The sequence below is a fragment of the Pithys albifrons genome, chromosome 10 (assembly GCF_047495875.1).
Source record: "Pithys albifrons albifrons isolate INPA30051 chromosome 10, PitAlb_v1, whole genome shotgun sequence".
Taxonomy (NCBI): Eukaryota; Metazoa; Chordata; class Aves; order Passeriformes; family Thamnophilidae; genus Pithys; species Pithys albifrons.
Window position 1 is genome coordinate 18,922,210 of NC_092467.1, and position 27,803 is coordinate 18,950,012.

General features: G+C 43.8%; 2 protein-coding genes across 7 annotated transcripts in view; both read left to right on the top strand.

Moving 5' to 3' along the window:
* Positions 1-709: 709 nt before the first annotated feature.
* On the top strand, positions 710-25,938 carry C10H1orf52 (chromosome 10 C1orf52 homolog). Of its 6 annotated transcripts, none has more exons than XM_071565795.1 (4): positions 710-1,018; positions 1,099-1,306; positions 2,487-2,569; positions 12,742-14,785. In XM_071565795.1, the coding sequence occupies exons 1-4, from the start codon at positions 761-763 to the stop codon at positions 12,946-12,948; spliced, it is 756 nt and encodes a 251-aa protein (XP_071421896.1). In that variant the 5' UTR covers positions 710-760; the 3' UTR covers positions 12,949-14,785. The 6 variants fall into 6 exon arrangements, with proteins under 6 accessions (XP_071421896.1, XP_071421901.1, XP_071421899.1 ...); XM_071565800.1 differs by lacking the exon at positions 12,742-14,785 and adding an exon at positions 25,924-25,938 and having other exon boundaries at positions 711-1,018; XM_071565798.1 differs by lacking the exon at positions 12,742-14,785 and adding an exon at positions 8,983-9,561 and having other exon boundaries at positions 711-1,018.
* Positions 22,229-27,803, top strand: part of SYDE2 (synapse defective Rho GTPase homolog 2) — a 29,442-nt gene continuing 23,867 nt past the window's right edge. The window contains exons 1-2 of the mRNA XM_071565794.1: positions 22,229-22,491; positions 25,924-26,646. Coding sequence (XP_071421895.1) covers positions 22,383-22,491; positions 25,924-26,646 — 832 coding nt within the window. The 5' untranslated portion in view covers positions 22,229-22,382. The remainder of the gene's footprint in view (positions 22,492-25,923; positions 26,647-27,803) is intronic.

Genomic DNA, 27,803 nt, shown 5'->3' on the forward strand with positions numbered 1-27,803 from the left:
ATAACCAAAACCCCTTGCTCAAACCTTATCCTGCTTCTGTGGTAGTATAAGTAATCTGAACACAGAATCATAGAATATGCTGTGCTGGAAGGGACCTGTCAGGATTATTGAGCCCAACTCTGGGCCCTGTGCTGGACAGCACCCCAGGAGTCACACCGTGTGCCTGAGAGCATTGTCCAAACCCCTTTTGAACTCTGTCAGGCATGGAGCTCTGCCCTGGGCAGCCTGTTCTGTGCCCAGCCACCCCTGGATGAAAACATTTTTCCTGATACCCAACCTAAACCTCCCGAGGCACAACATCATGCTATTTGAACACCATCAATGAGTATTTTAGCTAATGCAGTAACAGATAGATACATATGAATCACAAGGTAGAAACTTTTCCAAACAAATCTGAGCAATCTGTTGCAGTAAAGATACCCCAGTGGACAGGCGATGGGAAGCGCTGTGTCTGCTCTGGGGTAGCCGCTGTTTTCCCTCTAGTTAGGCCTGCGGGTATGAAAAGGGAGAGATATAGAGCTTTGCTCGGTTTCGTGTCTCATTGTCGATGTCTGCCTCGGGTCGCTTGGAGGGCAGCAACTCGCTCTGCGGCCTGAGCGCTCCATCCCCCGGCGGGTCCACTTTCGCTGCTCCCGCTTTCCCCCCGTCCCGGGCCCCGGAGCCGGCCGAGGTGCCTCCGAGGCCGGCGCGGTCCCGCTGCGGGGCCGGAACCCTCTGCGCGGGCGCGGTTTCCGCGGGCGGTGCGAGGCGCGGCCCCGCCATGGCGGCGGAGGGGGAGGACCCGCTGGGCTATTTCGCGGCCTACGGCAGCTCCAGCTCCGACTCGGAGCCCGACGAGCCGCAACCCGACGAGCGCCCCGCGGAGGGCGGCGCGACCTCGGGGGGCAGCCCGGGGAGGCCGCGGCTGCCGCCGCCCGACGAGCTGTTCCGCCGGGTGTCGCAGCCGCCCGCCTTCCTCTACAACCCGCTCAACAAGGAGATCGACTGGGAGAGCCGCGTCCTGCGGGCGCCCGAGGAGGTGCGGGGGGCGCGGCGCGGGCCGAGGGGCCGCCCCGGCCCCCCGGCGCGGTGTGACGGGCGCTCTGATCTCTCCCGCAGCCCCCCCGGGAGTTCAAGCTATGGAGGAGCAACGCCGTGCCCCCGCCGGAGACCTACAGCCCGCCCGAGAAGCCGCCGCCGCCGGCGCCCGCCCTCGACATGGCCATCAAGTGGTCCAACATTTACGAGGACAACGGCGACGACGCGCCCCGGCCCGCCGGCAAAGCCAAGTTCCTGCCGGACGAGGAGCAGGAGCACCTGGAATCGGGTGAGGCCCCGGCGTGAGGCTGACGTGCCTCGCACGGGCTGGGTGTGCTTCGAGGGCGCGGGCGGTCCCGTGCGGGGTCAGTGAGCGGAGCCCGCCCCGCCCTGAGCCCGGGGAAAGCTCTGCGGGCCCCTCCTGCATCCTGCGCTGCCCGAGGGCAGAGCGCGCTGGCTCCGAGGATGGTTGGCCTGCAGTGCCGATGTTTCGGCTTTCTGAGAACTAGCTAGACCCTCAAGCAGTCTGTCCGCTCCTCTTCCATTGTCGTTAGCAGAGAAGGATTAAAAACTGTAGAACTGTAGTTCTGTGAAACTGGCAGGTTCAGTCATGGTACTACTGAAACAAGGTGGTATGAGAGCTTCTTCCGGTGCTGCTGTATGGAGCTTGGGTGTAGACGTAGGTCAGATTATTTTTATAATGTTTGTAAAACTTGGGATCCAAGAGGGGAATTAAATAGTACGTCCATGTGACAGACTACTGAAGAAAATGTTTACTGCACTTTTAGTCATGGTACAAGGTAATGGTAGTCTGGGAAGTAAATACGTGACAGGGGAGAGGAATTTTTTTTTAATTGATGGAAAAAGAATAGCCAGCAACAACCAAGAGAACAAAAGCAAAAGAAGAAATTCCGGGCTTTCAGAACACACAATGTTTTGGTTCACCAGTAAAGTTGTCAGAAAACCTTTTCCAAAGAATTGGGATTTTCTGCTGTCCTGCTCCTTTCTTGGTTCTGGGTGTTGTTTCCCAGTGGCAGTTTTTATGTCTTGCTCCATGTGTTCTGTATGTTCTTCCCCTTCCCTCCCCTCCCATTTCTCTTAGTCAGCCTTCATCCAAAGTAAGAAGATAAATGGTTAATTGACCTTGACATTATTTCCTGCTTCTAAAATGTCCTTTTCTAGCTTTTCTTCTTATCTATTAAAATACTAAGTTTTTTAGAACAGGTACTGTACAGCATCATAAAGCCTCCTCTTAGTCATCCTCAGTGGTCTGTGGTAGTAATGACAACCTTTCCTGTTCTGTCCACATACTGTTTGTATTCCAAAGATGAGGATGTTGTCAATTAATACTGCTGTGTCTTTTTTCTAGGCCTCTAAGATGTGGTTGTCAGTTGTTTTGAGACAAGGATGGTGTTTGAGACAAACTACTGGCTTTGCTGATTTTGATTAACTCTGTCTTTTATTTAAAGATGGTGAAAAAGATGATGAACCAGCTTCTGCTAAGAAACGTAAAGTAGACTCTGGAGAGCAGGCGAAGAAGAAGAAGAAGAAGGTATAAGCAGAGTGTGATGGATTTAGACATAATGAAAATTTCAGTGAACTTGGATTCCTCTGCTAGAATAGGAAACAAATAACATGTTTACCAAATATCTCTCCTATCAGATAGGGAATTTTATTTCTGTAGTATGCTTGCCTTTTGGAAAGCACAAAATTAAATGGACAGTGTTGTTACAGAAACTTGTTTACTGAACAAAATTTAAACCTGTTTATTTAAAAGAGGGATCCATTGTGATGGACACTTGTGCTTATGGAGGTTACAGGGCTTCATAATATTGTGTTTATCAAGCAACCTGGTAACATGAGTTTTTCTGGACTGATTTTCCATTGTGTCAAAACCTTTTATAAAGGAGTATATACTGAAGATTTTTTAGGTTCTGTGATATGTTCGCATATTGTTTTTAAATGTATGTATAGACTGCAGATATGTCACTGGAATAAAACTACACTTGAAAATATCTGCGATATAAATATTGCATTGCATGCCTGGTGAATAGGAGGGATGAAGCCTTTACTGTTTGCCATTTAGGGATGTATGACTCAACTGATTTCTCAGGGTTTTTTTCGTTTAAATAAATATGCAACTACAACCTGGAAAAAAAAAGGACCTAATAATGGAGTCTAATATTTGATAGTTATTTTTGGTGTTATGGGATCTGCATCAGTGAAACATGAGACTAAACTGATGCAGGAAGAATTGAAGCATTTAATGTGTTCTTCCTGAAACAGAAAGTAGAATCTAGATGTTTATGTGGATGAAAATTATGACAAAGCTGTGATAGTCTTTACTGCCAAATTGTATTTATTTCAGTACAAACAGTTGGTAATCTTCTAAAAGTGCTAGTCAGTTATGGTGCATTTGTGACATCCTGCTGCGTGGATTTTTGGGTCTGCTTATGAAAAGGTACCAGCTGGTACTGGATTGAAGGAAGAGTTGCTCTAAATTTGTTTTCAAATAAAGATTCTGTGCCTTGGGAAGTCTGCAGTGAGATTAGGGCTTACTACTAGAAGTTTATGTAATTAAATTTTTAATGTAAACATTTGTGTTTTCTATTTTCCTTCTGTCTTGGACTAGCTTTATTTTGGCAGGACAGATTCTGTATGTCTATATGCTAATATGATGTTAGGGGTTTTTTAACTGATTTTTAAAAAATCCTTTGAACCTCAACATGTAGAAAAATGTCTATTTTTAGTGAATATATGAAATTATCAACAAGTTATGCAGTTCTAGCCTTGGCAGTGTGATAATGTTTTCTCTGGATCCTTGTCTGCCTGCAGAGTCCCCAGCTGCTCCTTTCCAGTTTCACAGGCTGTCGGGCCAAATCCATGATACATTCCACCTTCGGTGTTGTTAGTCTGGAAACAATTAAAAAAATGCTACTTGTCTACAGCTGAGGGTTTCCCATGCCCACCTCTCCTAGCACAATCCCAAATACAGGACACTGTCCTGGCAAGCTCCAGGATGAGGGATGCTGTCATGACATCCTGATGGAGTGCCAACTCTGTGTAGGATTTCTCAAAGTATTCCATCTACAGTTGCCATGCTGGGCTAGAGCAGTTTTAGGCTGGCAGGGAGCAGGGCAGAGCTGGCCTTTGAGTTGGAAGGGAGAAAGGCCTCTCACAGTCTTAGTGATGACGCTGTGAAGTTCCAACTGGGATAAAGATCCCTTCGCCACAGTCAAATGTGACTGCATGCTGAAGTGGAGCTTTTACTAGGTGGGCAGCCAGTGCAGCAGGATAATTCAGGAATTGTGGATGTCTACATTTTGTTGAGTTGAGAGATAATGAGAAATGCCTGTATTTTGCTTTCTCTAGAGTGCTGATTTAAATTCTCCTTCGTTGTAGTAATAACATGTGAAACTTCCACTAAAAACTGCCATGTAAAGCAGACTGGTTCTCTTACAGGAATAGCCGTTTTCATGTCTTGCATGTCTCCAAAGCCTTACATTATCCACTTCAGGATGCAGATTGTCACAAGCTATTTGGATAGCTGATCTCTAGCTGCTGATTGTCTGAGATCAGATACTTGCTGTGAGAGTTGCTTACAAAGAAATGAAGGATGTTTTACTTGAAGTGCTGAATGGGAAGTCTCTGAAAGAAAAGGCTCACTCTAACCCGGTTTTGAGGGTTGTGGGGTTATGTTTTTTGGGGTGTGTGTGTATTATTTTGTTTTTAGTGTGCCTGCTGTCCTAAAGTAGCTAAGCTGAGGGTGCAACTGCTTGTGCTCCTTTTTTAACAAGGATGTGTTTATACTGAATCTGTCCTGGAGAGCTGAGGGTAGGGAATAGCAGGAAGCTCCTATGCAGATGTTCAGTCAGTGTCTCAGAGGGTTGGTTTGTGTCCAGAGAGTGAGTTGCAGATTATAGCATGTCTAGCAAGACACTTCTTGAGAAATCTGCTGACCTGCAGGTACAGAATTTATTCCAGGTTTATGTAGGAAGAATGACACCATTTCTTGTAATTTGCAGGATTTTACATGAAATAAACTGTTTAATGGACTGCCTAATTATCAGGTATTACAGTAGTTCTGTTTTCTAGAGAAGTGCTCCTTGAAGAGCATTAGAGCTGAAGGTTAATGTCAGCAGCTCTGGAAATAGGATGCATTCCCATGAATGCTGTGACCAAGGAGGCTTTTGGTCCTTGTATTGTTGGCTCTGCTATTCTACATAACAGCTCAGGAAGTTGCCATGTCAATCATTCCTTTTGTTTTCAGATTATATGATACATGTAGTATCCAGCTGTCTCAAAGTTAACACCATCTGATACTCAATTTCCAAGGAGAAAACCAGCATGGCTAATCTGGGAGAAAAATGATAAATTGTATTATTTACAGGTTGATGAAGTCTTCATTGTAAGCAGTGACCGTGGCAGCTTCCCTATTCAGGAGAAATGGCACAAGCAACTGTGCTGCTTGTTCTAAAGTAAGAAAGACATCTAAAACAAGGCTATGAGAGCCTATCTGATGCTGAGTTATCTGGGCAGATTGGTTCTACAGCCGCAAATTGTTTTTGGTAGAGATGCTTCAGTGCATCATCTTGAGGAGATGATGAGAGAAATGATAGTGCTGCAGCTTCTGAATCAACTCAAAAGATTTTAAGAAACAGACAGGTAGGTTTGGACAGGTAATAATGAAAATTTGTCTACTCTTCATCAGGTTCTGTGAAATGTGTGAATGAACACTAACTAAACTTAGACCAATAGCTCAGATGTTCAGAAAATCTCTTAACTGTACAACAGTTTATCCTGGATTGTCTTTCAAGAGAAGTCAGTGAGAGTACATATACACCCCCACTGACAAATGGGAAAGATGCCTCTGAAAATTAGTCCTCTATTAACTCATTCTACTGTTTTTATAATGAATCAAATTTTATTATGATCATTATGTATAATGGGAAAAAAGACAGTAAAAATGCATATGTGTTTGATTTGAGGAAATTCTCTTAAAAATTTGTCAAAATCAGAATAAAGGTGTCTAGGAGGGAATTAACTTGCTTTGAGCACATTGTGTTGCTTACAGATGCTCACACAGTAGCAGCTCTTACTTGGCTTTCCAAGAAAGGCAGGATGATCTGTAGAAGAAGAATCCACATCAGTATAGAAGTACATGTATTGAGGACAATGGCTTTTGTGGCAGACAGTGCTTCCTCCCAGAATAGTAATGGGGAGGCTGTGACAAGACACCCCTCTGTTACACTGCTGTTCCTGTTCTTGATGCGTACTGACACTGCTGAAATGCTGATTCATTTACAAATGGTTTGTGATAAGCTTAAGGCTGTCAATATGAAAGTGAATCCAGAGAAATGTAGTGTGTTCCATAAAGAGTGATTTGTTGTGAACCTGGAATTGGTGCAGGAGGAGGAATTTTTATCACCAGAAAGAGAAGCTGTGCAGTGCTGTCTGGTTGGTGACAGGAAGCTCATTTTCCAGCTTGCTTATCTTAGAAAATCATGGCAGAATTTGGATAAAGATGCAATGGTTTCAGTCACCAGCACAGTACAATTTGGATTTTCTTTTCAGGCTTGAAAGGCTCTTGTGCCTGTTTCTGTGTCAACTTGCTGATTTTACCCAAACCCCTTTGGCTACTGGTCACAGATGTTTTTGCTTTTACTTTGGGTGTGGGTTTGATGTGAGAACAGCACAGGACTGTCTTAAAAGCATGGAAGAGGATTACAACTGAAGTGTGTGTTCCTGAAGAATTAAATAGTGATTGAACCAGTTGAAGGGAACTCCTGGTGATGGATACATCAGTGCAGCATTTCCATTTTGAGAGATGCTGTTTAAGGACACCCACAATTACTTCTTAGACTGGGAAAATCTGAAAGGTTGGTTTCCAAATAGCTGGAAAAATTGCAGCAGCCATTCGGCCCAGGCACAAGCCTGGTGGTACCGATGCCCCAGGGAGGTGAGCTTGGTGACGGATGAGTTGCTCTACAGCAACGAGTAGAAATGACTGTGCAGGCATGCTTGGGAGGAGATGCTGACTCCCCTTTATAATTCACAGGAAGGCAAATGTTGCAGAGGAAAAAACTCTCAAAAGCACTAGAGTAGGATGCATTTAGAAAACCCTTGAGGAAATGGGGGGAGGCACATGGCTAAGAAATCTGATTCCATTACTGCCAAAGGGGTTTCTGGATGCATTGACTGAGATGAGGTTTAACAAATGATGCAGCAAGAGGCAGCAATCAGCTGGGCAGGCTGTGGCTGTCTCAAAATGTCAACACCGAACTAAAAGCAGGATTTCTGTAGAGCAAAATATTGCCAAAATACAGAAAACTGCTGACAAGGAATACAGTGTTTTCATTCTACATGAGGCTTCCTGTGGAACACAGGAGACTCAGGAAATATTTCTGTTCCTCAGACAAACGTGTTGGTAGCAGAGGTCCACTTTCTAAAAATTTATGTCATATAGTTAGGAACCAAGAAATAGCAGGAATAAGGGAGTGGTAGAGATTCCAGTGAGCTAATTCTTCATGCTGAGAGTGTCAGAGACCAAAAGCAATGCTGTTTTCAAAGGAGTCCACAGAATTTGTGTTGCTGTTAGAAATGTGCAAAGATCAGTTGGACCTGGAAGGCAGAGTTGCACCAGAGATTGGAATGGGTTTGTGCTGATGGTTCCTTTGAACTATTTTCTTCAGGGCACTTATGAAGAAAGCAGGAATTTTCAGGGAAGCCAGGACCTGTGGAGCTGGATTGACAGAAGAATGTAATGAATTCAGTGAATGGAGATAAACATTTTTGATCCTTATCAAATAATTTTATCAGTGCTCTTCACTTAGAAAACAAAGTGGTCTTCATCTTTAGAATGCTTTAGTCTTGGTAGCTCAAAAGATAAATCACATATTTGCTTTACTGTAGCTGTGACCAGCAACACAAGAAGTCTGTGTTTTGCTGTCTTCTAACAAAGTGAACTTATTCTTTGGATTGAACACTGATTTCTCATACCTTCCCATAACTTCTCCCACCGTATGTTTCTTGCTGCAAGTGGACTGATAAGAAAACAAAGGATTAATACAGCATAACCCCAGGAAAGTGTAATTGGAAGTTAAACTATAGAACTTTTCAGGAGAGGATTAATACACACTCCTCAAACCAGCCCACCAAACAAACACCCCTGCCAGCTGCAGAGTGCCAACAAAAGTCACTGGGGAGTCTTTCTGTTGGAAGCAGAACATGGTCCAGTTTTGTTAAAAAGTAACCTCTCTGACACAAGGTGGTAAGAGGTATTTTAAGGAACTGAACCAAGGTAATTAGAGGGACTAATTTCCCTTATTTTATAGAAAGGATCACAACTACTTAAAGATCTAAAGAAGGGTTTTTAAAAAATATGTTTTTCTGTTAGGATTCTGGTCTAGAAAATGTCACTTTCTGTTGTAATCCCTTCCTTAGGACTGATAAAATTGTATTTGGTGAGACTAAGAGCTTATATATTGTCCAAAATGTTTCAAAGAGGTGTATTTAATGTTGGCAATGGGAAAGGCTTGTTTAAAACATACTGTTTTAATAGTTAGGAATACTGGGGTTTGTACAAGATCTAAGGTTTGCTTACCATTAGTGGCTTTTTCTCACAGGAATCTTTGTGAGTGCCTCTTGGATACTTGTACATAAGCTGTATCTCTGGGAGAGTTGAAATAAGCCTTGTGGCCATGTTCTTTGACATAGTAATGAAGTACTGCTTACACCTTAGCAACTTAATTTTTCAAAGTATCTGTATAAAGCAACACACAGACTTATATAAGACAACACAGTTACATGCTATAGAATTATTATATTGATACTGATAGAGTCATTGTATTATCTCCCCACAGAAGTGTAACTGACACCTCAAATTGGCAATGCATGTGTTAAGTGATTCAGTGCTGATGAAACAGGGAGACTTGTCTGATACAAACTGTGAGTCTATAAATTTAGGGCTCCTTGAATGCTTCAGTCGGTGACAAACGAACTCTGCTCTGACCTTGCGAGGATACCAGGTGTGTATCATCCCCTCCTCCAGCTGGGGGATCCCCAATTTCCCTCTCTGTTCTCAGCCTTCTTGGGACAGCTGTTGTCTTAGAAAACTACCACCTAGCTAGCAGGAAGAGGCACTGTCCCATTGGTAGAATCACCCACCACACCTCTGGGCAAACAAGACCTGTGACTGGTAATTTTGCTCTTGCATCCCCCATTTGCTGGTTTTCCAGCCGTGCTGCTCCAGCAGAGAGCGCTTTCGTTACCCGCTGGCACCGTGCCTGTTGAATCTGCAGCTCTGCTCTACGTCACAGACCTCGATTCCCTTCTAATTTTCCTTCTCATACTTGAGTAAAAGTTTCTTGAAACAGTACACATCTATTTTGTTTTCTTTCTTAGTATCTTGTTGTAGACAAAGGCATTTTAAACAGCTTTTAAACACTGTAAATTTCACATGATTTTTGAATGTTGTGTAGGGAGACTTACCATCCTTTCTTTAAAAAGGTTATTCTTTCGTTGATGGATCATAATGAAAAAATTACTTGGCACACAATTTTAGTCAAATGGGTTTGTCTTCAGCAAAGCAGTGAAAATCAGTATGAAAATAATGAATGGTTAAATGTCATGCTAAACTTCTATTTCAGACAAACCAATTATTGAATTTCAGAGTTCATAACTTAGTAGAGAAAAGCCAAGAAAAAAGATTTTATCAACTTCAAAAAGTTGTAGTTGTTTTAAATGTAAGAACACTCAAGAAAACCCCTTATTTCTGTAGAATAAGAAAGTGAGGAAGAATTGGCTTTGAAAAGTGGCATTTATCTAATTTTCCCATGGACTCCTAACCTTCTTTCATAGAAGGTTACAAAAATAAGGCAGGAATGTACCTTCCCCAAGGTGGCCCAGCCCATTGGCTGCCCCAGACCAGCTGGGCCTCCACCATTCCTGTCAGACCTCTTGACTTTAACACAGTGCTGGAAGGTAAGACAGTGATGCAACCCACACCACCAACCTTCTGCCAGTGCTGGCAACTCTGCGCACTTGTGAACTGGTAGAAATCAGCAAAAACATGCAGCTGAACAAGAGAGTTTGTAACTTTCTTCTCCATTTAGTGGAAGCATATAACCCTCTGAAGTAGTTCTATGGTTTGTAGTTTTGTGTTCATACAGAGCAAGGACTGTCATGTCAGCACAGGTGTACCTGGCTCAGGATGATGTATTTGGGGTTATAAAATGTGATTTACCTCAGGTTTTGCCTTGGTTCTTTTGTTTTGGCATAGCCAAGGGGAAAAAACCCACCACTTTAATGTAATTAAAAAAAAAAATTCTAAGCTAAAGGACAGAATTATAGCAAAAGACAATTTCTGAGGGCAGTTTGTCTGGTAACAGAACCTCCTCGACTGCAGCGCATCCAAGTTTCCTTGCAGCAGCCTTATGCTGAGGATTGTGTTGCTGATGTACTGGGGTAACTCTGGACAGGATTTAACAGTTGACTCAGAAGTTAAATTAGCCCTTTAAACCAACTTTTTTCTCACAACTATTCAGAAGGAATGAAAAGAAACTACCTTTACACTTGAGAGAAGCAATGGGGGTCCTAGAGATGGAACTGACCCACTGAATGTGTTTAGGCTTTTAATTAAAAGAACTTATTTAATTTTTCACAGAATTTTGGCAACATACAAAGCTGAAAGATAATGGTCTTATTCACTGTGCAAATACTTACTGTGATTTGCTTAAAAGGGTAAATGTGTCCAGGTCCTGGATATGTTCCATGGTAGGTGGAAACTTCACTTGATGCCTGCTTTGGCTACAGCAGAACAGTAATGCTGGGGGTTACAAAGTTGTCTTCTTTGATTGCTCTGAAATTCAGAGTTTAGTAAATAACATGAGGGGACTTAAATTAATCAATCATTTTATATTGGGAATATTTTGTAGACCCTCACTTTTGCTTTTCCTCCTCATGCTGCAGAAGTCCCTTAGATTTTAATATCATTCTTCAGAAATTAACCTGAAAAACTATGACAGTTAATAATAACACTAATTCCTGGGAAATTCTACTACAGGATTTTCCATCAGAACTGTGTTTATATCCCAGATTGCGAATACACACTGGAGCATTAAGAACCAGAAATATAAGTGGTTGGGAAATATACTTTCCTGGTACTTGGGAAATAATCCATTTTAGATGATCAGTCCATCTTGAGCATTTGTTTGTTTTTCTCAATTACATTGTATGGTTTTTGTTTGCTAAATTAGTAGCTCTTCTGTTTTCATAAGAATAAGCAGGTTTTCTGACTCCCCTACTTAATGCCATAGGGTTTTTGGGAAGCTATATGCAATCAGTTCTACTTCTGATACCATGCTAAAGGATGCCCTTTAATCTGTGGCTACATTTGTATTCATAAGTCCTTTGGCACAATAGCAAAATGTGCCTGTGTAAGGTGAACTAGTCTGTGGTGTGTGCTAGCTCAGCTTTGCTCCCATGGGAGCAATGCCCAGCAGCAGGCCAAGTGCATCAAATGCACTCCTGAGTGCATCTTCTCGTTTGAGTTTCATCTAAAAGGAATCCAGCTGGTGCACTCTGAAAATCAAAGTGGAGCATGCCAGGCTGAAAAGGGAGAGTCTCTTCAAAAGCTGCATCCTGATCCAAACCAAAATACTTGTGCAGGCACACCCTGCTCATGCAAGGGGCCCTACATGCACAGCACCCCAAAATACACCTTGCTGGGAAAAACACAACTGCATTCAATGTTTCTGCTCCTGGTAGCACACCAATATCACCTCCTAAAGTCAGCTTTTTCCTCACCTTAGACTGTTTTTTTCCTATTAATTGATTCACTGGTTCTTATATTAAGTACAAACGGTGGTGGAGAATGGCAGTGAAAGTAAATTGCAGCACTGATCATTTCTTATCAGTTTCCAGATGGGTATTGTTTCTCCTTAGAGATGCTGCATTCATTCCTGCAAGAATCTGTATTGAGTTCTGCTATGTGTGAATTCCACTATGGCAATGAAAAGTCTGCTGTATACGAGTTAATTGCATATGTGAATTTACAGTGCTGGGGTCATAGCACTGAGCCTGTTTCTTGATGGCGGCTGAAGCCTTGTCGTGCACCTAAAAGCAAAGTAAGGAAAGGGATTTGTGGATTTGCTCATTCCCAGATGTTCTTTGCTGACAGGCAAAATAAAATTCTGCTTTAGGTTAACATTTATGAATGTGTTTAAAAAATAGAGATTTTGTATACAAACTCCCAGGGAGAGCACAAGCCAGTGCAATAGGGGCTGAGATGCACAGATTTGCAGTGCCATAGCTGCATTAATAAGGTGGGACTCACCCTTGCTGACTGGGCTAAAAGTCTTGGGAGGCTGTAGACAGGCAGTGGAGATGGATGTGCTTTTCAGACATAAACACCAACGCCACGTGCAGTGTGCTTTAAGCGAGACAGTTGACTCCACAGTGCTTGCTGAATCAGACATTAAAATATACACTGTTACTTTGATGTTTTGGGTACATCTTCTAATGGGATTCCTTTACATTGCACACTAAGTGCTGGCAAGACTTGGCATCAGGAACAAGTAGTTTGACTTTAGGTTTCTGGGAAGTACCCTGAATTAGAGAAGGAAAAGCTGGTGTCTTACATGTTACCTGAGAAGAGAGTCAGTCTGATGGAGCGATTGTGCACTGGAATCCTGCTCACTGTGCATTCTGTCTCACTCCCCGCAGGGCACAAGCAGCACTCCAGTGTCAGACCTGCAGTTTCTGCCACTTTTGTCTCTGCACAAGCAATTGATGCTCACTCTGGTGCTGGCTCTCTTGCCTGGCAGTAGTCTCCAACAGGAGGACTTCTTAATGGTGAAAGATGAGCATCAACCAGTTCTGTGGGAGACCCTGATGCCTGGGAAGAGCAGATTCTTCATCAGTTGGTTCTGATCTCTAAGGCAACAGCAGCCATGGCACTGAGCATGGGAAGTAACAGAGCTCATGCCTGTCAGCAGCAAAGGAAATGCCTCCTTGGGAAGCAGTCTTTCATAACATCCATCTGTAACAACTGTTGTCATTCTCAAATGATGTGTGGAACCAGAAATGCCAAAGACACCAGGACGGCTTTGTGAGTCACAAGCTGGTTTTCACTGGGCGGGCAGAGGAGGTGAGGGCAGTCAGTGGAACCAGCCCTGTATGTTGGCTGTCTGTGCACAATGAATCCTGGAGGTCTGGGTTGCCATTGGAATGAGCAGTAAACCTGTCTGTGTTCAGAGGTTGCTGACTGCTATGACTGTTTTAAGTAACTGACAGACAAAAAGACCAATAAACTCATTTTGCCATCTGGATAGGGCCTGTGAGTGGCAAAGCCCAGGGCCCTGGGAGCATTACGGGAAAAGCCTTCCCAAGGCCCCAGGAAAGAGGTGTGTGAGGACCACGGTGGATGTGAGGACTAGAAATGGTAAAGTCTCACTTCAGGAAATGAATCTTCCCTGAAGTTATGCCATGGCACTTGTCCCAAATCCTGCAGTAAGCTCAGCTGTGACAGTGTGAGGAAGTGATAAGGCAAGAGGTAAAACAGGGCGGGCATCATTCTCTGATGTTCTTCAGGTAAAGCAGGTAAACACCTACGGGTCTTCATTGAGCCCATATGTTGTTTAGAAAGGGAAAATATGCTGGCTTAGACCATTGATTGATTTCTTGTGCTTAAGAAGCAGGCAAAGTGGAGGGATAAGATGACACAGTCAAATTTTTGAGCGTTTTCTATGAGAGCAAGATGTTGATATGAGGAAGGGGCAGGACTGGGTAAGAAAAAGGAACATTACATATTTTGTCCATAAAGAACAACGTGTGGTGCAAAAGAGGGCCTTGAATACTAAGACAAGGTGTTGATGATATTGAGGTGTTTACCTGATGAACTGTATGTATGATTAGAATGTGCTATTTGGAAATACATCTTCCAATGGGATGCTAAAATTGTCACATTCACAATTTGACCTGATTTTCCTTTATTGCTGGTTGTAAAGAGAGAAGCCACCAAACTGTTAAAACCTGGTTTGTTTTGTTTGGTTGAGTTTAATTTTGAGAAGGAATGGGATAAATTTAGTTCTTCAGAACTAAAAATTAGATCAAAATCCTGGCAACTGTACAAGATAAATGGACAGCCTTGCAATAAAGAGGTTTTTGTCACCTTGGAAACACAGTTTGAAAAAGCCACTTGGAGTAATTTTAGTTTCAGACTTCCCTCTGCCCATGGCCCTCCCATGCAAATTTCTGTTTTTACACAGCATTTTCCGGTTTAGCTGTGTTTCTTTCATATTTAGACAACAGGGTAATTTGCCAGACAAAAGTGGAAGAACACTGAAAACGACCTTGCACATGATGTTTCAGAGCAGAAACTGGTGCTTGGAAACACACAAAATTAAACTCACCTAAAAATAGATTTTAAAAAAATCAGTCATTTTAGATCTCACAGTTCAATGTAAAAAACCCAGAAGCTTAACTTTAAATATATATATATTTGTTTACATACTGTTGAGTCTTGTCATTCTGGAGAAGAATATGACCCTTGGGAAACAAATTGTAGCAATAAGAAGAAAGGTTGAGGAGTTAAACAAGGAATAATATACATTGAAAAATTTATTAAATCTATTAAATGACCTGGTCTTTCAGAACCCCCACCACTGTGATATCCATGTGAAATTTGTTGTATTAAAATGCTGTGGGTCTTTGTTGTGGACATTATGCAGATTATGCTGTGACATGTCTGGAAACTCAAGTAATTAGAGAAGAGATTAGGATGAAGCAGTGCTTCTATCCACTAAAGAATGTAAATATTTTGAATATTTTCAATAGCTCACACTTCTGTAACAGGTCTCACCTGAGGAGTGCCCTTACTGTGAGTGCCTACTAGAGAAAGCACAGAAGCCTTTGTAGCCCTTCCCATCTACTTGAAATCAGCTGACACATTGAGTTTCCACTCCCATGCAGAAAATATTTCAAAGTGAAAAGTAAATTGATTTTCAATTATTTGAAAGAGTAAATTGCATTTAAATATAAATTTTATTGTCCAGTATATTTTATATTCCTGGAAGCTCAGAGGAACCCATGCAGGACTGGTTGATGGTCTCTCTGCCAGTGCCTGGTGTCACCTCTGCCACCAGCTGTGTGTGGACTGTTAGGCTGAGCATGGAGAGTTACCACTAAGGACCATGTTCTGAACAGCCACAGAAGACTAGCAGGTCATTACATCAATAGATCACATGAGACATGATGAGATAGAATAGCTGACTAATATTTGGGTTAAATATTTGGAAATGCTTCCTGACCACATGACTGGTGAGGCTGTTGGGATAATAGTAGGATCACATAACTTGAGATATTTAAACCAAATTGATTTGAATATGAGCAAATGGAGGAGGTATGTGATTAAGGGAGCACAAATGAGATTTCAAATCTATTTTTCACCTCCATTTTCTTGGCTTCTATTCTGTCTCCCTGGGGTGATGGAATGGTATGATGGACATTAATACCTAAAAGAAGCTTGGCCATGCCACCTTCCCATCAGCTGCTGTGCTTTTGTCATACCTTGTTATCACAGAAGTGAGTGAGTTCTGGGAGCAAACTGTCAGCAGATGATAGGCAGCAACTCTGGCAAGTTTGCAAATGAAGGATTTTTCCCCACTGCAGCCAGCAGGAGCAAGTATTAATTTCCTTGCTGCGCTGCCCTTCACAAGTTAAGCTCATCAGGTCAAAATATGTATTCCATACTGGCTATCCAAAGCAGGAAAACTTTTTTCTTCTATGAAACAGTTTTATTGATAGGTGTACTCCAGGACATGGAATAAAACATCCACAGTTTCTTACCATTAACTTCTCTGATTTCTCCATTTCACACACAAACAATGGAGAGAAAGAGAATATTTCACATATGAAATTCCATAGATCTCTCGGCAGCCTGAGGTGATATGCTGAGTTTCTTTGGCTTTTCTTTTCCCCCAATTTATTTTGGCTTTGTAACATGCAGAATAACTATAATGAAATGATCATGTGTGCACACATATAAAGTTTTTTAAGTCATAAAATTATTTAGCTTACATAAAAGAGAAAAATAGACTAGGTCCTTTAAACTTATGAAAGTCATTGGCAGATTTTGCCTACAGACACATCTGTTGCTTGAAATTTAAGACTGTGAGAACATATCTTTAAGGCATCCTTGTGATTATGGTAAGTACTTTGAGCACAACACACCATATACAGTTCTTTAAAAGGATCAGTCTTCCAATTTAAGGACCTTTCCACTTCTCTTTTTAAATATTGCCATTCCTGTTACCACACTTAGAAGTCCTCTATACTTTGCTATGACTTGAAACTCAGAATTTTGAGATGGATGATTAAAAAAAAAATTGCTATTTTTACTGGTAGAAGTGGAAGAAAGGAACGTTAAGATAGTGGATTTCCCTAAGAAGATGCTCACTAAATGTGTTCCCCCATTCTGGCACTTTTTTGGCTGATAGTAGGTCATTGGAAGTCATACAAGATATCCTTAGAGTGTTTTAAGTTTTGCAGGATTTTTAATAAATAAATTTTGCATATGCAGCAGGTTTTAGGGCCCTGTAGATAATGGGATTTATGACAGATGTACTTTGCAACATTCCCTGCATTGTGTTGAGTGCACTGGCAGACCCTTCTGTGCTAAGGGTCTGTCAGTTAGTACTGTGGTCCCCCACAGTATTAATGGAGGCTGCTACATGACACAGCTCAAAAACTTTGTAGCTCCAGTGAGGTGGGGGATGAGATTCACAAATGCTACATTTAATCTAAATTTGGATTAATAGCTAAACACTGTGAGAGCCTGAATGGTGGTGAAGACTTTGTGAAGGCACAAAGCTGAGGAGAAAGACAGATCACCGGTGGACATGGGTGAGAGTTCTGCTTCTTCCCTGCCCTCCTGGGGCAGTACTGGTCTAAAGATAAGAGACAAAATAGACAGAGAAATGTTTATTTAGGAATTTCATTTCCTTCACAGAGAATCATCTGATGTTTTGGGTAAAAGTCTGAATCTGGTTTTCCTTTGACCGCTGTACTACATTATTTGTTGGTGTTTACTTTCTCTTCAACCAAGGTTAAGTGCCGCCAATCCGCTGGTTTTGTCTCCGTGTTAGGAGAAATTAATGGTAATGATGGTCATGATACTGATTATTTTTACCGTATGGGTAATGCTTTGGCTTCTTTGTATCCAAAATACTTTGGTATTTTTAGCATATCTTCAGTGAGACTGACATCCTACCATGCCAGTGGTATGCTGTAAAGTCACAGTAAAAGGTGGTAATGACAGCCCTGTAGTTCAATGACATGTTTTGTAAAGCTCATAGAGACGTTAGCTTGCATACTCCAAAAATTCAAATACTAACTTAAAAAAATAAGTGTAAGATACTAAAAAGAGCATGAATTACTGTCTTATTTCTGTTTAAACAAAGCACAGAAAGCAGAGCTGTGAACATTCATGCTGCTTAAGTTGATAGCTATGAACAGAATTTCCATCATGCTGCTCATTTGAATAAGGCTAGCCTTACTTGGCTCTTAAAATCCTTTCCTCTTTAATTTTAATTAGTTTTAACAGGTCAGGTAGACCATGTCCCTGGGAGCATGCACCATGTTTTGTTGGACATGGCCAAGCAAAAGCAATGCAGGTGAAGTGCACCAGGTGTAAGATCTTGACAGCCGTGCCTCTTCAAACAGTTACAATGTAAGAAGGTTTCTGGCAAGGATGCTCTCTAAGAGGGATTCAGTGGTTTGAGCCAAACAACTGCTCTTGGAGTCTCTAAAATCTGCTTTTAAAAAGGCCAGTTCCAACTGCACATATTTCCAGTGACCAGGGAGCAGATGGTAGACCCATTTTGGTAATGGACACCTTCAGCTTTGTCCAGCTTGTTGTCTAGCAACCTCATCAGGTTTAGAATATAAATGTTTTATTCTCCCATTGGTTTGTCTTCTTAAGATAAGCAGCTGTATTCTGGGCCTCTAGGGTGCCTCGGCTGGCCAGTTCAAAATAGGGAATAGGGCTAACAAAGGTGTGGATGACTGTAGTGGTGTCTGCATCTGAGAGAAATCAGTCATTTGGCAGGCTGGAGATAAGACACACAGCTATTTGCTGCCTGATAGAGTTTCATGGGACTCTTATTTCAGTCCATTTTGATGTCAGGAAGGCAGACGCTTTCAATAAAAAGAGTGCTCATAGATTTTATTGGGGCATTCAAATGCTTCCAGTTCCCAGCTGTCATCAGCTCCACTTTAGTCATATAGTTGTCACTTTATCCCTCTGTCTGCGACAGGTCTTGAAAGAAGAAAGATACTTATTTGTTAAGATTTAATGAAAAGGAGACTCATTCACGTTTCCAGACACTTTTAGTTTTACTCACACAAATGAATCCCACTGAAGTAAAATAAAGTACATCTTTTCATAGGTACATCCTAAATTAATAAGAAACTATTATTTCAGATACATCTGAGGAGGTCTTGTAGGCTATGAGGGATGGAATTTTCCAAAGTCAGATTGGAGCAGTTGAAAACCAGTTCCCCACTGCGTACAGAAGTTAAAGCCTGTGTACTTAGGAAAGCACAACTTCTTCACCCTATCTACTGAGGCAGAGCTGATTTTTGATGCTGTCAGCAAGGCTGGAAAGGTTATTTTTCAGTCTTTTATTGGGAAATATTTATCTGCATAATTTCATTATTCAACTGTATTAGTGCCCACACATTGCTACCTATCAATCAGCATCTTCACCACGGATCTCCTTCTCATCAATGCATTTTTTTCCAACTTAAGTTTGACTTTTTCCTTGTTCAGTTATTTACAGTTCTCACATTATCAACTCAGCAAAAATTAAATAATTGGTGAAATCACAATCTGTTAATGAAAAAAAAGGTTAAAAACATTGCTCTTTGTACCTTCAGAAGAATACCAAATTCTCTTAAAAGTTACATTAACTGGTCTCAAATATTTGCCAGTCTCCTTGAAGAGAAGCCTCTTCAGGTTAGTGCAAGCTTTAGTCCCATCCTCTTGAGGAAGCTTTTACTTTCTGTGGAAGGCCAAGTTAAAGGTTTCACATTCAGCACTGTATGCTTTGCAGCTCCTGAACAAAACAGGCTGAGCTGAAAACGAAAACTCAGCTTTGACTCACTCCACTGGCACAAGTCAGTTCCAGCCAGATCCTTAATGTTATTTTATCTGCAGGTTTGGTTTTTGTTTTTTTTTTTTTTTTATGTGATCAACGCCAACTCTGTTGGGCAAATACAGAATGCATAGGGATTTTAAAAAAATCCAGCTGCCAACAAGAGAAAGTGCTTTGTAACCACAGTTTGGAATGGAAACAATTTTCTGAGATACAGATCAAACTGTGTTTATAGACTCAACTATTGGCAGCTTTTCACCAAGCTATTTCCTGTGTGCCTATTGCATAGAGGAATAATCTAAATGCTTAAACTAACATTTTAAACCATACAGAACATGAAGGAAATACTGTGTGAAGCAGCATGGAAAACACAATGATGTTGAACTTGCTTTTGTTTCCATAGCTAATACTCATGGGAGAAGGCAGTACATACTGCACATCAAATGCCACTACTCCAGATCTTTGCAGGATTTGGTCCTTTACTCTGGCCTCTACCTACTTTCTATTAATGTTGTTTTAATTTCTAAAAAGAAATATCCAAATAACAAAAATTTTCAAAAGTGCCTCCTAAATTAGAGGAACTTGCTATAAGTTGCATACAGTTACTTTAAGTGAAGCAAGTTACTATTCCTTAGGAAAATAATTCTGATACTCTAAGGCACATTTAGACAGAAGGAATCTGATTTTTCATTAGAACAGGTGGAAAATCGGCAGGTCTGAAGGTAAGAGCCAAGGTAGATGTAGGCTAGTCTGCTCAGTTTGAAATGGTTGTAACAATTTTTCTTGCAGAAAACCCCCAAAATTGTGCTGCTAGCTGTTTTGAATCTTTTTGGTGTTTTCAAATGGGCACATTTCCTCTCCCAGACATCAAATGCATGTCCTTTGCTTCAGGAACCCATGTGCTGGTGGCACAGCTAACCTCCTGATAGCTTCAGTAAAGTCAGTGCAGGTGAGACAGGGTGCTCATGCAGATCACTTCCTTGGTCCTGCTGGCCACACAGTTCCTGATACAGGCCAGGATGCCATTGGCCTTCTTGGTCACCTGGGCACACTGCTGGCTCATGTTCAGCTTCCTCTCAATTAGAACCTCCAGGTCCCTTTCTGCCTGTCTGCTCTACAGTTACTCCATCCCCAGCCTTTAGAGCTCCATGGGGTTGTTATAAGCAAAGTGCAGGACCCAGCACTTGGCCTTGTTGAACCCCATACCACTGAATTCAGCCCATCTATCCAGCCTGTCCAGGTCCCTTTGCAGAGCCCTCCTGCCTTCCAGCAGATCGACACTCCCCCCTGCTTGGTGTCATCTGCAAATGGTGGACTCAATCCCCTCATCCACATCATCACCAAAGACATTAAACAGAGCTGGGGCCAATACTGACCCCTGGGGAACACCACTAGTGACAGGTTGCCAACCATTCACCACCACCCTCTGGGCCAAGCCATCCAGCCAGCTCTGAACACAGCAGAGAGTGCCCCTATCCAAGCCATGGGCTTGCAGCTTTTCCAGGACTGTGCTGTGGAAGATGGTGGCAAAGGCTTTCCTCAGGTCCAGGTAGACTGCATCCACAGCCTTCCCCTCATCCACCAGGTGGGTCACCTGGTCATAAAGGAGATCAGGCTGATCAGGCAGGACCTGCCCCTCCTAAACCCACAGTGGGATTGTTGCACTGTGACATATGATAACTATTGTGAGATTTATTTTAGATGAAGAGAAATCATAACTCCTCTGTAATGAGCCATTTTTACATTGTAAAAATACAGGTATTGCTGGGTTACTACTATCAGTATCATATAAAAATTCAAAATTTTAATCTAATTTTGTTCTTCAGGAAGATTTAGTTTCAAATGAGCAAATAATTAAAAGAGAGGAAATGTGTGAGTATGTTTGATGTTCATGTGCTGCAGATGCCTCCTGAGTATTTCCTATGGTCCAGTATTTGAGGCAATGCTGGATGCATGCAGGATGTATGGAATGCCTGCCTGTTTCTGGCTGCTTCCCACGGGGAGGTGACAGCCAACCTCCCACCAATGGGTAGGAGATGGCAATGGGTCCTCTGCTCTCACCCACCACAAAACAAATACATTGCTGATCATTTGTAATGTATGTCACATGAAAAGCTGCAAAATACAGTCCTGAAGCTGTTTATAATGAAATTAAACGCAGGAGATGTAGACCGAGGTAGAAGTTAATGAAAAAAATTGTCTTAGTACTTTATCTTGGTAGAAAAATCAATGCCCTGTCATTTCCTAAGATTGGTTTTGAAGTGCTCTGCTTTTGCTAATGGAACTAATGCAGGATGTAGCTGAGCAGCACATACACCAAAACTGAATCTTTGCCCACTGCTGCAGCCTCAGTGCATTATTTGCTCTGTTCTAACGCTGTCTTCCACTTGTGTTGCATTTTGGCTGGGATAGCAAAGACTACCAGCACCGGGCCAGCTCCATGTCCTTCGGTGGCATCGCTCCGCAGCGGAGCTGCTGCTCCCGGGTACCCGCTGGGCCTGCGGGGCTGCGGGAAACCCGCCGGGCAGCGGGAGCGGCCCCACGCAGGGCCTGAGCCCGGAGGGGACATTTAAGTTCGCAGCGTACGGATTTGTTTCTCTGGGGGCGGAGGGGAGGAACATCGAGGGAACAAAAGTACTTAAAACATGCTGTGACTGCTTTGGTCGTTCGTCGAGAAACGCCACGCACGAGGTGTCGGAGGAGATGGCACGGGGAGCTGATGGGGAGTGCGCCCCGTGCAGGGGGTGTGCTGTGCGGGCCCTCGGATGGGCGCTCTCCGCTGGCGGTGCGCAGTCCCGGCGCTCGGGTGGGCGCTCCCCGCTGGCGGTGCGCAGTCCCGGCGCTCTGGTGGCCTCTCCGCTGGCGGTGCGCAGTCCGGGCGCTCTGGTGGCCTCTCCGCGCTGCCGGTGCGCAGTCCCGGCGCTCTGGTGGCCTTTCCCCGCTGCCGGGTCCGGTCCCGTCCGGGCCAGGGCGACCCCCGCGCGCGGCGGGCGGGGCGGGCGGGCATGCGCAGTGCGGGCGCCCTCTCACCCCGCTCAGCTATGCCAAGTATGTGCGCGGCGGGGCCGGGGCCGGGCGCGCGGGGCCGAGGCGCCATGGGGCAGCGCGCGCCGGGGCCGCCGCCGGGGCCGCCGCGCCGCGGGGGGGCTGCGGGTGCCCGCGGGCCGCGGGGCAGCGCCCGCTGAGGGCGCCGGGCGGGCAGCGCCGGGCATGGCCGACCCGCTCCGCAGGACGCTCTCCAAGCTGCGCGGCAGAAGGTCCCAGCGAGGCGCGGCGGCGGGCGCCGGGCACCGCCACGGCGGGGTCTGCGCTCCGCAGGGTAAGTGTGTGCCTGGCTCAGCCGCGGGGCTCCGGCTGCTCGGCACCGGCTCCGGCTCCCGCCGCGACCGCTCCTCCACCTGCCGGGCGCGGGAGGTCGGTTCAGGAGCCCCGCGGGCTCCGGGATGCGCCGAGCCCACTGCCCGGAGCCGGGGGCCGGCTCGGAACTTGGGTCCCGACTGAACCCTCGGCGGCAGCACCGGCCCGTCCGTACCTGCGCCCCTACTGGGAAGTGAGAACCCCTCGATACAGCGAGAGGTTCTGGAGTTCAGACCCGCATTGTGTGCGTGTTCTACAGCTGCTTGTCACTCCTTGGCTGCTGTTTGCCCCTGGGGTTGGTTGGTTTGTTCGTTTTTTAAAGACGCACTCGAACTCCGTACAGGTCGGGTTTCAGTTTTGCCGTTGTTCCATTTAAATACACAGTAGGTGTATTTCATGCTTTTGCTAGAAACTTGGTGAAAGAGAACGTGCTTAAGGATCAGCCAGAAGAACTGTGGGTTGTTTGATCCATATATGGAGAGGCTGGAAAAAGCTTTTCCCCGCTTCCATACACTCTGCAAAGAGGGGCTTGGTACCGCGGTGAGGTATTTTCTGTGCCCACGGGATAGGCAGAACCACAGTTTTGACTTCAGCTGAGCTGAAACATTGAATCTTTGGTTTCTGAGCATACAGGTGTTGATACTATCGTGGCTTATTTTGAGATACTGATTTATTTAATATTTTGTAGGTTGAGCGGAATGTGAAGGGAGCACCTGACTTTTTTTTTTTCTTCTTAAATACCGTATTGAAGCCTTTTGAAAAGGAACCATTGGCATGTTCCATATTTGTATGGAGGCTTGGTCTTAACTATATTAAATACAATATGAAATATATATTAAAATACTCAGTAGACAGCATCCTTCTGAATGTAACATTGCTCTAGAAGAAAAAGTATGTGTCTGACTTGTATGTCTCTCAAAGCTTTGTGTTTATGTAAAATTAACTTATTTCTGTAACAATTAACAACATTGAAAACTTGCTCTGTGATATCAAGCCACTGGTTGTGCAGATACTTGCAAGTGAAGCAGTTTGTTACTAAAATAAACGCAGACATAAGGGCTTTCAGGATCAGGGCCAAGTTCGAATAAAGGGGAAGCAGTGCTTGCAAGTACTGTTAGCAACTGCAGAAATTGCAGTTGAGAGATGTATGTTTAAGTGTATCATTTGGATGAGTGTCAGAGAGCATTTACAATCAATGACCTCTGGCAGCAAGTTGGCTAATTCAGAGATGGGGTCGATCGGAGTAGCGTGGTAGGTGGCGTGTCTCTGCAGGCAGCAGCACTGTTGGAGTGGGCTGGAGGTTCGTGGTTATTGATGTTTCTGCAGAAAGCTTTTGCAGATGCCTTGTTATCGAGATACCCGGATGGATGTTGAAAACAAAGTTGAGTTTGCTGCTTCTGGGACTGAAGGGCAGCCTGAGGCTGACACCAGATGTGTGACTTTTAGGCACACTGCACTTCTTAGGAGCCTGCTGTTTTGGAAATTGTAGGCTATCAACCAGTGCGGAAGGGCCCACATTTCTGCAGCAAAGCAGGAAGTAGCAGATATTTTTGTTTGTGGAAATACAGCTCTTGGATGTTCCATCTATTTATGTCACCAGATCAGGGACCACTCCTTGGATGAAAGCAAGGACTTTGGGATAGTTCTCAAAATCAGGTGAATGCCTGCCCAAGAAATCCTCTATCCAAACAGACTTTTTGGGAAATGTAGGCATAGCCCTGTCCCTACTTCAGAGTTTCCTATCCTTTTGGTTGTTCTTATTTGAAACAGTAGTGAAAGTTTGTAAGCAGGAACGTTTACAATGGTATGCTTACATTTCCAGGCTGTGGGTGGGGGAAGGAATACGGTTGTTGCCAAATCACAGAAACTTTGACAGAGATCTGTGTTCTGTTGTCCTCAGGTTCTGGGCTTAGGCCCTCAGTGTAGCAAAACACTTCTGTGGAGGTGTGCACAGGCTTTAGAATGGGCGCCGTTAATTTTGTTAATTCTTTGAAACATGTTAATTCTTCAAATCACAACCAGTGATTATATTGCAGTTTAGCTGAACAAGCAAATCTCAGCCTTTTGAAAAATCACCAAATGATGAATCTTTCATCAAATAAAATGTTGATGTTTCAGATCTTATCAAGCCGTTAAAAACCTAGAAAGAGGGTCAAAGGAAAGGTGTTCAAATGACAGTCTTTTTCGTGTCTTCCTCTCTACAGTAAACTTGGCTGGGTTTACAGAGCTACTCCTTGAGTCGTCCAGAGAGGTGTCCCTATTTTAGCCACGTAAATTTTTGGTGTGTAAACAATTCTTCACTGGGAATGATATTCAAGCCGTAACAAATAGCTGCCCCTATCTGGAGTTTTTGATTTCAGAGGGCTTTGCATGAAAACAAGTTGTCTGTTTTATGAGAGCCCAGTTATCCCTATTCTGCCTTAGTGGCTGAGGAAACCCTGTCTGGGTCATCCTCCTGTGCAGAGGAGCATGAGGGTTATCTGACCTCTGTTTCCTATTTTTAATTTTGATGTATTTGCACCTTTCCTTCCAGTCCTACTGCAGTGGTCCCAGCTCCCCTGCCAGGATGTGCTGCTGTGGTGCCCTGCAGCCTCCTCAGCATATGGCACTGCTGCTGAGCAGAGCTGGGATGTGCTCTGACAGGGGGCTCAAGTGTGAGTGGCTCTGTCAGTGCACAATTAAATGTTTGGCAGTTGCTTCAGAGAAACTATATCAAGTTTAGGGAACAGTCAGTGGAATTTGTTTAGTTGTTGCATGGAATTTATGATGTGTAAAAACTTTTCTAAATTTCTTCTTTTTCCTTCGTTTCATAATGGTGTGTTGTTTTGTGTGTGTGTTCCCCCCCCCCCAATCAGGGGATAGTTCTGTCTTAATTGTAGGATAAAACTGATAAGGAAGTGCTTCCTGAAGGTTTTCATGCAAGAGGTAGCTTCGCCTTTATTTATATAGAAATCTGAAAGTGAATGTGCGGGGGTTTTGTAGCCATTTAAGCAGTATGTTACACCAAAAGGAGGGACTATTTCTTCATTGTCATAACTAAACTGAAGAAATACTGTATAATACCTTTTCAAACCAATTGTGCCTGAACTTGGCAGAGAAAAGCAGCCATTTCTATGTAAGTATGCATGACCTTTCAGCAGAGCTATCTCACTGACATTTTTCTAAATTACATGGTATTAAAAACACAGCCAAACAAGCCTGACTCTTTATTAGTTATGTGCACATTCTGCTTTGACATGCTGAAATCTAATTTTATGATCATATCAACTTATCTTTTGTCCTCTCGGATGAAGTCTCATGCAAGCGCTATATGACAGCAAATGTCTGTCAAAAGCAAACCGATATTCTAAATATTTGTCCTTCCCTCTCTTTTTGTCTTTCTTTCTGGGAACAGATTTAATAGAAAATGTTTACATAGCCTCGAGGAGCAGGAAGGAGCCCAAGTGCCCCCAGGCCAGCGAGGTCCCCGAGCACAGGCCACAGGTGAACAGCATTACCGTTTCTAAGAAACGCAGCTGGCTGCAGCAGAGCACGCACCGGCGACCTCCCCCTCCTCTGGAAGAAGAAAATGCCTGTAAGGAAGTGCATGGGACTGTTATTCCGGTACCCAAATCTCCCATCCTGCTGCCAGAACCTGCAGTGCCATGGGCTCCTTCCACATCACCAGTGGGGCAGGAGTGCCCTGTGCGAAGCCGTGCCCTGCTGAGCACCGTGAGCCCTCCCATGCCAAGGAGCACTGCTTTGGACTTGGGCGAGGAGAACGATGCAGACGATGAGGGAGAAATATGGTACAACCCCATCCCTGAGGATGATGAGCCTGACTTGCTGGGGGTCCACCCTTCTGCTGTGAATAGCCTTGTTACTGTGGGCTCCCCATCAGTTCGGTACAAACCCCACCCTGGAGGTGACTCTGGGATGGCCACAAGTCCCCATGAGGGTCCCACACGCTCCACGGAGAGCACGGGGAGCAGTTGGATGGTGCAGCCCAGTGAAGGGAGTCAGGCGGATGCCGCACGTCCCGGGGACCATGTGCAGCAGCACCGGCAAAAGTTTGCCTGCAAGGCTCCCACTGTGCCAGCAGCAGAGGATAATCCTGCCTTTAAGGGCCCTTCAACAGGTAAGAGTGTTCAGGAACATAAGCATTGTGACCTTTATTGTCTTTTAGAGGAATACTAAACCTTTGTTATATCTCTTCTCTTTCTTCTCCTTTTACATTATCAAGCAAATTTCAGGTGGAAATGCGTGTCCCATTCATTGAAAATGACTCAACTTGTGAGGCTGATGATACCTATGAAGTATTGAGCTGCACAGTTGTTTCTCAGTCAATTTGTTCATGGCATGTCCAGATGTGGTTCACCTCTGTACTTTTTGGGTCCCACCTTTCTAAAGACAAAGGTTTTACAAAGCAAGCTTAATGAAGCCTGGTAATATGAGCATACACTGGGCTTCCCTTGTCAGCTGGTGTCTAGCTCTGGCCTTGAGTTCTAGCCTCAAAGCTACCTAATGTCTGTAAAAGTTTCTTTAACTTGCTGTCTGGGACTTTTTAATAAAGACTTTTGGAAGACCATATAAATGCTATTCATCACGTCACTTTCTGTAATTAACTGTCTTGTCGACTGTCTCAGGCTAATCTAATAGACTGGAGGAGAGTGGTTTTCACTTTCAGAAGCCAGCCTCTTTGTTCCTTGTTATCTTTGGCTGAGTGTTTGATAGTCTCATTTCCATAATTCCATTAGTGTTTGAATTCAGCATCTTATTAAAGATTTTTCCCAGAGTATTAAAAAACCTCAAAACAAATATAAAACCACACCAAACAAAAATAAGCAGAAAAAAGCTCCCAGTCCTGTCCAAAAAGGTATTATTTTCAATTACTTATGTGCCTTATATTATCTTGACCTTAACTCCAGTATCCTGTTCAAAGTTACAAGCATCTTAAAGTTCAGAAGACAGGGAATTCCAGGTCCCCCTCTTTGGAGAAAGTTCACACTTTCTTTATTTCTGCCTGGCTCACTGATCATCAGACTGGGCCTGAAACATTGGCATGGAAGCCCAGGTGTGCATCGCCCTCTGGAGGAGCCCCCCATTTGCGTTGCCCCCATCCAGCCTCACCATCCTGGCAGCTTCTGGCACTGTGTCCCTGTGTGTCAGAAGCTGCTGGGACAGAATTCCCAGTGGGGAGATTAGTTCTGGGAACAGGGCTTGTTTTCAAAGGCACTAGAGCAACCACTGTAAACAGAGGAATAAAAAAACCTTGGTCTTTTGGGGGGCTAACAT

What these genes read in the sequence shown, in the direction of transcription:
- C10H1orf52 (XM_071565795.1), top strand. Translation starts at nt 761, where the DNA reads ATGGCGGCGGAGGGGGAGGACCCGCTGGGCTATTTCGCGGCCTACGGC. An exon ending in GCAGGAGCACCTGGAATCGG is followed by an intron (nt 1,307 to 2,486) that starts GTGAGGCCCCGG and finishes TTTTATTTAAAG; the next exon opens with ATGGTGAAAAAGATGATGAA. An exon ending in CGAAGAAGAAGAAGAAGAAG is followed by an intron (nt 2,570 to 12,741) that starts GTATAAGCAGAG and finishes CACTCCCCGCAG; the next exon opens with GGCACAAGCAGCACTCCAGT.